The sequence below is a fragment of the Hemitrygon akajei genome, unplaced genomic scaffold, assembly GCF_048418815.1.
Source record: "Hemitrygon akajei unplaced genomic scaffold, sHemAka1.3 Scf000035, whole genome shotgun sequence".
Classification (NCBI taxonomy): domain Eukaryota; kingdom Metazoa; phylum Chordata; class Chondrichthyes; order Myliobatiformes; family Dasyatidae; genus Hemitrygon; species Hemitrygon akajei.
Window position 1 is genome coordinate 1309292 of NW_027331921.1, and position 10158 is coordinate 1319449.

General features: G+C 48.4%; 1 protein-coding gene across 1 annotated transcript; it reads left to right on the plus strand.

Moving 5' to 3' along the window:
* Positions 1–1366: 1366 nt before the first annotated feature.
* LOC140720041 (C-type lectin domain family 12 member B-like) lies at positions 1367–5399 on the plus strand. The gene is made up of 5 exons (XM_073034941.1): positions 1367–1523; positions 2475–2663; positions 3139–3281; positions 3557–3621; positions 4299–5399. The coding sequence occupies exons 1-5, from the start codon at positions 1367–1369 to the stop codon at positions 4486–4488; spliced, it is 744 nt and encodes a 247-aa protein (XP_072891042.1). The 3' UTR covers positions 4489–5399.
* The last annotated feature ends 4759 nt before the right edge of the window (positions 5400–10158 follow it).

A 10158-nucleotide genomic window follows, 5' to 3' on the forward strand; every position in this document is an offset into this window, starting at 1 on the left:
AGTGATTTTTAAATAGCAGTATTATAAAGAAACTGCCGGCAATGACCTTTTAAACTTTAGGCATTAAATAAAACTCTATCTTTCAACTAACCTGCGTCATAACATTAAATCATGCAATGGCATGAAGTCAACATGGCAAATCCAGCCACGAACTGCCCCACCTCACAGGAAGGGGTCCTCCTTTTATACCCTGTAAAACAAAACTGTCACATGAGCTCTACTGGCGGGAACATGACGTCACTCCACCATCACATGACCATTACCTCAAGTACAGTATAGCTTCAGCACCCGTCACTTGACAAATACTCCACTGTCACGTGTCACGGGTACGTAACAATAGTTGCAATATTACCTCTCGGCACGTAGATGTATATAAATGATCTGGATGAATTTGTAGATGGGTGCATTAGTAGGTTTGCAGATGATGCGGGAAGAGGTGATGCTGTAAAGAGCGGAGAAAACTCGCCAAGAATTCAGTGGGACTTAAATCAGTTACAGGATGGAGATGGAGTTTAACCCGGACAAACCTAAAATGTTGCCCCTTAATAGGCCAATGACAGAAATGATTGATTTTACGAGGCCGAGCTACTAGCTCGACGCTTAACCCAGCACGGATGGAAATGTACAAGGGAGCTGTCTGGATTCGAATTCGGCAGTCTACCCTCCAAAGTCTGGCGCTGAGACCACTACGCCACCAGCCGTACATATATTGCACCTTGTTAGGTCAAATGAAAGAAATGACACAATATCAAAGCCAGGACCCGAAACATTGTTCAAACATAGAAACAAAGAGAACTTACAGCACAACACCGGCTCCTCGGTGCACAATGCTGTGCCGAACTTGTCCTTACTGTAGATGGACAGAGGATCTTGGTCTCCATGTTCATAGCTCCCTGAACATGGCTGCAATTTCATGGGATGTTTAAGAAGTCCTATGGCCTTCTTGTCTTTATTATTCGGGACATTGAGTACGAATGACAAGGAGTTACGTTACAACTTTATAAAAATCACTAGTTAGGATGAATCAGGCGTATTGTATACAGCTCTGGTCACCCCATTATCGGAAGGATGTCAGGGCGTTGGGGAGCCTCCGGAGAGGTTTAACAGGACTCTGCCGGGATTTGATGGCATGTGTTACAACGAGAGGTCGGACACCTGGGTTGCTTCCTCTGGAGCGGAGGAGGCTCAGGGGAGATCAATCTGATCTGAGGAATCCGTCAGACATCTGTCAGCCTTTGCCAAGTCATGGAATTGGGACTCTCGGCGATGACGGCTGAAACGCGATGAGATTGAGAGAGGGAGGGGGTGATCGTGGTGGGAGGAGAGAGCGCGGATTGGGGGGTGGGAGGGTGTCCTAGTGCGGAAGATGGCTGATTTCACAAACACGCTGAATGGTCTCACTACAGGTGCGCAGAAACAGGAGCCGAAGAAGAACATTGGAAATAGATCGTACCGTAAGATCTGCCTACTCGGCCTCGTTGCGTCCATCATCATTGCGATAGTGGCCGGACTCTCGATCTATGGTGAGTCAAACGGGCTCAGGGTCCAGCCAGACCGTAATTAAACAGAGTGCAATGAAGTGTTATCATAAAACCTCAGAGTGATGCCGACACGTCCTTCGTTATAACAGCGACACACTTCTAATCCCGTCAAAGACACGGCCTGAGCCATTACACAATCAGGACTCAGACTGACTCCCATACGCCATTCGCCATTACACCAGTAATCCTGTCCCCATAGCACTGACATAACCCTGTACACGGCACAGGTACCTCCTTACAGCGACACGAACACGACCCTCACCGTGACACAGAAATGCCCCTCAAAGTGACAGCAACTCACCCCACACTGTCACATCGAGATGACCCTGTCCGTGTTACTGAAAAAAACTCCTCAAGGCTCCAGCTCTCTGTAAGACCAGCAAACTCCCCACTGTGGCACAAACACACCCGACACCATGAGACAGACAATACCTCACTGAGACCCGCCAGACCTCTCACACGGACACGGAACCAGGTATCGCATTGTCACGTCACGTTCATCACCGAAACACCTCACGAATCGCAGTGTCACGTCACGCCCATCCCCGCAATACCGACACGTCCCTCACTGTGACATGGAATCAACCATCGCCGTGATACTGACAAGACTCGCACCGCACGGTGTCACATAGTCTCGTCACTGTGACACCCACACACCCGTCCGCTTGAGAGTCACAACCCTCACTCCTGACAATGACAAGGTTCTTACCGTGTCACGTACACGATCTGCACTGTGAAACCGGACGCCCCCCTCTGAGAGACAAAACTATCACACCTTCACTGCAACATTCGTCACATTGACACCTACACGCTCCTCAACGTGAACCACACCGCACCTTGACACTGACACACCCATGACCGCGATCCGCCGAGCACGTGACGCAGACTCACACGTCACTGTAAACGGTAAACATCCACTTCAATCTCTCTCAGTGTCAGAGATTCGTCTGTCTCAACCCCTTTGGGACATGAAGGGGACACGGAACCAATGTCGACTACTGGTCCATAATTTGAACTCAACCGTTGAATCCAAGATGTCCGAGAAATCCCATCTGAATTTCATCGACTGCGCCTGTCTCCAGAACCTGGGTGAAATTTGCCAATTTCTGACCAGTAGCAGAGGTGAGGCAATGTCGCCCTCCTACTCCGCTCCTCATCTGAGAGAGAGAGAGAGAGAGAGAGAGAGAGAGCGGAGAGAGAGAGAGAGAGGAGAGCGAGAGAGAGAGGAGAGAGAGAGAGAGAGAGAGAGAGAGAGAGAGAGAGAGAGAGAGAGAGAGAGAGAGAGAGAGAGAGGGGGGGAGGGGAGGGGAGTGGGATTGAGATTGAGATTGATTCACACTGTCTCTGACCCTGTGTCTGATGAAACAGTCTGAGGGAGTTTCACTCAGTGTCTGACCCCGGGAGTGTATGATCGGACGGTGTGAAAGGAGCTTCCCTCTGTATCTGACCCCAGAAGTGCGAGATGGGACGGTGTGCAGGGAGTTTTACTCTGAGTTCGACCCTGGGAGTATGTGATGGGAGAGTGTGGTGGGAGATTCATGGTCACTCTGACCACAAGAGTGTTTGATAATTCCTTACCCTAATTCCTTATTTCCAGAGCGAAAGTGTTCCCAGGCTTGGGAAAAATATGGTGACCGGTGTTATTTCTTCTCCACGTTTGAAACATCTTACGATGGAGCGAGGCAACAATGTTCAGACTTTGATTCAAGACTCCTCGAGATCAGTTCAAATGATGAAGCGGTATGTGTCACCTCGGGAGAAGAGATTTATCCACACGTGTCACACCTCTACCCGGATGAGTCAAAGAGTGGAGGTGGCTGTTCACTGACTCATCACATACGCCCGGAGTCAGGCACAGAGTGAATCTCCCGCCTCACCGTCCCATCACACACTCCCGGGGTGAGACACAAAGTGAAACTTCCTCCTCCCCGTCCCATCACTCACTCCTATTGTAATAAACTGACCGTAAATAGTTTTCGATTCCCGGCATTTATCAATGGAATTTAATTTCACAGAGGTTTGTTTTCGACGCTCGTTTGTACGGAAACGGTGCACACTGGATTGGAAAATGCGAGAACGGGTGAGATTTGGACTGATCTGTAGGGTGAGAGGGGAAATGACATCGTCCTGGCGGGAGAAAATGGGTTTAGTTTCCTGACTGAATTAGGATAGTGGGACGAGGGAGGGCATTGGGATTTTGTGGTAGACTGACACGAAACTGTGGGGAGAAAGAGGGGCAAGGGATTAATTTTGGGATGACAGAGGTCTCCGGGTCGAGAGTGTGCCTGTAGGATTTATTTAGGGCCAGCCATGCCTTGGGGAGCGGGCGGATCGGTGGGAATATTTTGTGGACTGAAAACAGATCTGAGGGGAAAGAGTGGGTCTGCTGGATTAGTATGCACTCTGACACAGGACTACGGAGAGAGAGATGGTCAGTGGGATTAATTTGGAGGCGGACCAGAGGCTGTGGGGAGCGCAGTCCAGTGGGATTAGTTTGGAGACGGACCAGAGGCTGTGGGGAGCGCAGTCCAGTGGGATTAGTTTGGAGACGGACCAGAGTCTGTGGGGAGCGCAGTCCAGTGGGATTAGTTTGGAGACGGACCAGAGGCTGTGGGGAGCGCAGTCCAGTGGGATTAGTTTGGAGCCTGACTAAAGGCTGCGCGGAGACTGGGTCAGATGGATTAGTTCGGCGACGGTGTCGTGTTGTCCGATGCAGCCGATTTGTCTCTGTTGAAATTGTTGCATCCTCTTTGATAGGAAAGTGGCCTCTGAACTCCTGTACGGGGTGTACTCAGGGAGGTCCGTCTGCGGTAATTGCAACTCGTACATATGGGGTTCTTCTTGCAGTCGTGCTCACCGTTTCATCTGCGAGAAGTCGGCACCATTGTTCCCGGAAATTCTTCAGAAGATCCAGGATCTCTGTCCACAGCCCGTGGAGTCGAATTGAATCAAGTGACTATCCCCCTTTCGCATCCTTCTCTTCCCTCCACTCTCAAACCCCCATCCTCTCATATTTCCCGCTGACTTTCTCTGCCCCATCCTCCTACTCCATTCTCATCCACTGGTCGCAACCCCATTCTCCCCAGCCCGCAGTGAGAAAACCTTTCACACCATCTATCCCCTTCCTCCTAGACACACCCCGTCCCCCGTCCCGCTCTTTCCCACTCCCTCTAACTCTCACTCCACCCCCTCCCCTCCCTTTGTTTCATCGCTCTTTCTCCGTCCGTTCTTTCTCCGCTGTGTCTGCAAACCTCTTTACCCTTTCACCCACTTTCTCCCCACTCTATACCCAACTACCTCCCTCCTCTCCCCGTTATCTCGAAATCCTCCGTCTCTCTGATCTCTCTCTCTTTCTCCTTTGCATCCACTCTCACCTCAACCGTGTGCCGTCTGGTTCTCGATAACCCAAACCTTGGTGAGAGTCTGTGCGCATTCCCTCTGTCTGTGCCCCTCTCGGGTTTATGCGCTTCTGTAAGTTTATATCTACGCTCCAGGGAATAAAGTCCCGACCTTCCCTCCACTCTCTCCATAACTCAGTGCTCCGAGTCCCGGCCATATTTCCGTAGAACTCCCTGTAAAATATATCCAGTTCACTGACATTTTTCCTAAAGCAGGGCGGCCTCACCGACGACTTGTCCCATGGCAACGTGACCTCCCGACTCCTGTACTCAGTGTGACCAGCGGGCCAAGTGTCCTGTCCACCCCATCGGATGTTTTCCACTGGAATCGCTGTTTCCTTTATTATCTGAAACTTATAAAACCTGGAATTTGTTGTTTTGCAGCATCGATACGGCGCAAACATGTAGAATCAATGTAAATTACAAAACACATAATAAAAACCTCAAAAATGTGGAGGTGGTGCACCTGTGTTCAAAACTTAGGTGCAGGAGGGGGAGAAGGTGTTTCAGAACTAGTGAGTGTTCAGGCTTCTGTACCTCTTCCTCGATGTTGGTATTGAGCAGGGAGATTGTCCCGGGGTGAGGGGCCTCGCTGATGGATGCCCCCTTCTCGAGGCATCGCATCTTGAAGATGTCCTCGATGCTGGGGAAGGTGGTGTTTTTGACGCTGGTTGAGTTTACATCCCTCTGCAGCCTCCGGTGACTCTGTCCCTTGCGGCTTCCACACCAGGCGGCGATGCTACAAGTCAGAATGCTCCCAACTTTCATCTGTAGACAATTGCCGGTCTTCAGTGAAAGGCCAAATATTCTCAGATTCCTGACGTTGCAACACCTTCTGTAATGAGAGAGCTATGGGTGGCGGTGAAAGGAAGTGTAGAGAATGGTCTGAAATACACTCAGACTCCTGACGTTGTAAGACCTTCTGTAATGAGAGAGCTATGGGTGGCGGTGAAAGGAAGTGTAGAGAATGGTCTGAAATACACTCAGACTCCTGACGTTGTAACATCTTCTGTAATGAGAGAGCTATGTGTGGCGGTGAAAGGAAGTGTAGAGAATGGCCTGAAATACACTCAGACTCCTGACGTTGTAACACCTTCTGTAATGAGAGAGCTATGGGTGGCGGTGAAAGCAAGTGCAGAGAATGGTCTGAAATACACTCAGACTCCTGACGTTGTAACACCTTCTGTAATGAGAGAGCTATGGGTGGCGGTGAAAGCAAGTGTAGAGAATGGTCTGAAATACACTCAGACTCCTGACGTTGTAGCACCTTCTGTAATGAGAGAGCTATGGGTGGCGGTGAAAGGAAGTGTAGAGAATGGTCTGAAATACACTCAGACTCCTGACGTTGTAACACCTTCTGTAATGAGAGAGCTATGGGTGGCGGTGAAAGGAAGTGTAGAGAATGGTCTGAAATACACTCAGACTCCTGACGTTGTAACACCTTCTGTAATGAGAGAGCGATGGGTGGCGGTGAAAGGAAGTGTAGAGAATGGTCTGAAATACACTCAGACTCCTGACGTTGTAACACTTTCTGTAATGAGAGAGCTATGGGTGGCGGTGAAATCAAGTGTAGAGAATGGTCTGAAATACACTCAGACTCCTGACGTTGTAACACCTTCTGTAATGAGAGAGCTATGGGTGGCGGTGAAATCAAGTGTAGAGAATGGTCTGAAATACACTCAGACTCCTGACGTTGTAACACCTTCTGTAATGAGAGAGCTATGGGTGGCGGTGAAATCAAGTGTAGAGAATGGTCTGAAATACACTCAGACTCCTGACGTTGTAGCACCTTCTGTAATGAGAGAGCTATGGGTGGCGGTGAAAGGAAGTGTAGAGAATGGTCTGAAATACACTCAGACTCCTGACGTTGTAACACCTTCTGTAATGAGAGAGCTATGGGTGGCGGTGAAAGGAAGTGTAGAGAATTGTCTGAAATACACTCAGACTCCTGACGTTGTAACACCTTCTGTAATGAGAGAGCTATGGGTGGCGGTGAAAGGAAGTGTAGAGAATGGTCTGAAATACACTCAGACTCCTGACGTTGTAACACCTTCTGTAATGAGAGAGCTATGGGTGGCGGTGAAAGCAAGTGTAGGGAATGGTCTGAAATACACTCAGACTCCTGACGTTGTAACACCTTCTGTAATGAGAGAGCTATGGGTGGCGGTGAAAGCAAGTGTAGAGAATGGTCTGAAATACACTCAGACTCCTGACGTTGTAACACCTTCTGTAAGGAGAGAGCTGTGGGTGGCGGTGAAAGCAAGTGTAGAGAATGGTCTGAAATACACTCAGACTCCTGACGTTGTAACACCTTCTGTAATGAGAGAGCTATGGGTGGCGGTGAAAGGAAGTGTAGAGAATGGTCTGAAATACACTCAGACTCCTGACGTTGTAAGACCTTCTGTAATGAGAGAGCTATGGGTGGCGGTGAAAGCAAGTGTAGAGAATGGCCTGAAATACACTCAGACTCCTGACGTTGTAACACCTTCTGTAATGAGAGAGCTATGGGTGGCGGTGAAAGGAAGTGTAGAGAATGGTCTGAAATACACTCAGACTCCTGACGTTGTAACACCTTCTGTAATGAGAGAGCGATGGGTGGCGGTGAAAGCAAGTGTAGAGAATGGTCTGAAATACACTCAGACTCCTGACGTTGTAACACCTTCTGTAATGAGAGAGCTATGGGTGGCGGTGAAAGGAAGTGTAGAGAATGGTCTGAAATACACTCAGACTCCTGACGTTGTAACACCTTCTGTAATGAGAGAGCTATGGGTGGCGGTGAAATCAAGTGTAGAGAATGGTCTGAAATACACTCAGACTCCTGACGTTGTAACACCTTCTGTAATGAGAGAGCTATGGGTGGCGGTGAAAGGAAGTGTAGAGAATGGTCTGAAATACACTCAGACTCACACTCGAAATAAACAAGACGACAGAGACAAAATCCAAAGATTAGATTACAATCCGTAGCATTAGAAATGCTAATACAGTACGAGCTCTTTAATTACTGCCGGGCAATAATTGGCAGTCAGAACCTTAAAGGGAAAGTGACCGGTAACCATACTCGGGGAATATCCCAATATCTCTCCCTCTCCTCCTCTCCTTCCTGTCTCCCCACTCCCTCTCCTCCTCCATTTATCATCCACTCCCCCTGGCTCCCCTCACTCCCGCTCTATCCCACCCTCTCCACCTCCTTCAAGAAGTTCTATTCAGGCAATTTCTGGAAGCAAGTATCACACATTCTTTAAAAAAAAAAGAGCTGATAATTATCCTAAGCACAGCTCAGGATCCACAATGGACTACCTCAAGAGACCGCGCGCTGAAGGTATTGTCATGGCCTTCACAGTCCCCACACCTAACCCTCATGGAAATCTGTGAATAGACCTCAAAAGAGCAGTGCGTCCACCACGTGCAAAGAACTTCACAGAATTAGAAACACTTTGCAAGGAAGAATAGGCGAAAATCCCTCAAATGAGAATTAAAAGACTTTTAGCTTGCTACAGAAAGGGTTTACAGGCTGTGATACTTGCCAAAGTGGTTGTTGCTAAGTACTGACCATGCTGGGTGCCCAAACATTTGCTTCGGGCACACTTCCCTTTTTTGTTATATTGAAACTGTAAACGATGAAAATAAAAAAAAAAGTAATCTTGCTTAAAATATTAAAGAAATGAGTCATTTTAACTTAATGCCTTTTGGAAATCAGGTCATCTTTTACTCGCTTAGCTATTCACAGGAACAGAAATTTTAACCAGGGGTGCCCAAACTTTCGCATTCCCCTGTATATAAATGAACTAGATGAAAATACAGATGGGTGGGTTAGTAGCGTGGCAGATGATTAGCAGCGTGGCAGATGAGACAACGATAGGTGGTGTTGTGGATCGTTTAGCAGACTGACAAAGAATTCAGTAGGACATGGATCCGTTACAGATACGGTTTAGGGAACTGGTAGATGGGGTTTTACGCGGTCAAACGCGAAATGTCGCCCCTTTATATGTGAAATGCTAAGGATAGGACACTATTGAAACCAAAACCCAAAGTAGTGTTGATTGTCAGAGGGATCGCCTGGTTCATATGTCTTGCTCGTGGCTACACAGTTCGATGGGGTGTTTAACAAGGCAAACAGCTTGTTGCCTTTATTAGTCGGGGTAAGAAGTTATCAAGTCACGACGTTGTGTTCAGCTTAATAATAATCTAATTAGGTAGTGACAGGTGCATTGTGTAGAGTTCCGGTCACCACATTATCGGAAGGATGTCGAGGCTTTGGAGAGCCTCCAGAGAGGGTCAACAGGAGGCCGTCCGGATTCGATGACGTGTGTTACAACGAGAGGGCCGGCACTTGGGTTGTTTTCCCTGGAGCGGCGGAGGATGCGGGGAGATAGGACAGAGGTTTATAAGATTATGAGAAAGAAAAACAGAGTAGACTGACAGCACCATTTTTTTTTGTCCAGTACCAGAGGGAATGTACTCCAGAAAATACTGTGAGTCTGTTCTGTGCTGAACTGCTTGCTCGGTCTTCTCTCTGTGATAATAATAATCTAATTTCCAAATCTACTAGGCGGAATGCCCTGAAGGCACAAAGCCCACATTATTATCCCGGTTTTCATCCGAGTTTTTCTCACAGACAGCAAAGGCCTCAGTGCGGATCCGTGCCTAACGTCACTTGTCACTGAGGTCCAACCAGCGGTCTCCACCCTCTGTGTTCGTTGGATTCGGAATCCAAATGGTTAATTCACCGTGGTGGCCATGCATCGCAAGCTTGTGAAACAATCTCCCATGAGAGGGATATAGTCAAAGGCCCGTCAGAAGTCAATTCTTTAACGCCCTACCTACCTGTACTATCAACGCAAGCTCCCTTTGTCGGTCGACATTTAGATGACCTGCCGTTAACTCTGCCCTGCCCCTTTACATTTGACTTGGCAAAGCGCAAAACCTCACACTTAATGGGGTTAAACTCCATCTCCCTTTTCCCCACCCACAGTTACAACTGATCGATATCCCACTGAATCCGTGGGCGATCTTCCACACAGTCCACAATATCACCAAACTTTGGGCGATTCGCAGGTTTACAACCCACCCAACTCCATTTTCATCCTTGTCTGTCCGATACATCAAAAATACCAGAGGTCCCGGGCAGGTCACTGCGGAACACGATTAGTCTCAGACCACGAGCGAGAATTAGTCCCATGCGCCACATCCTCTGGCTCGTGTAGGCAGGCCGACTCAAA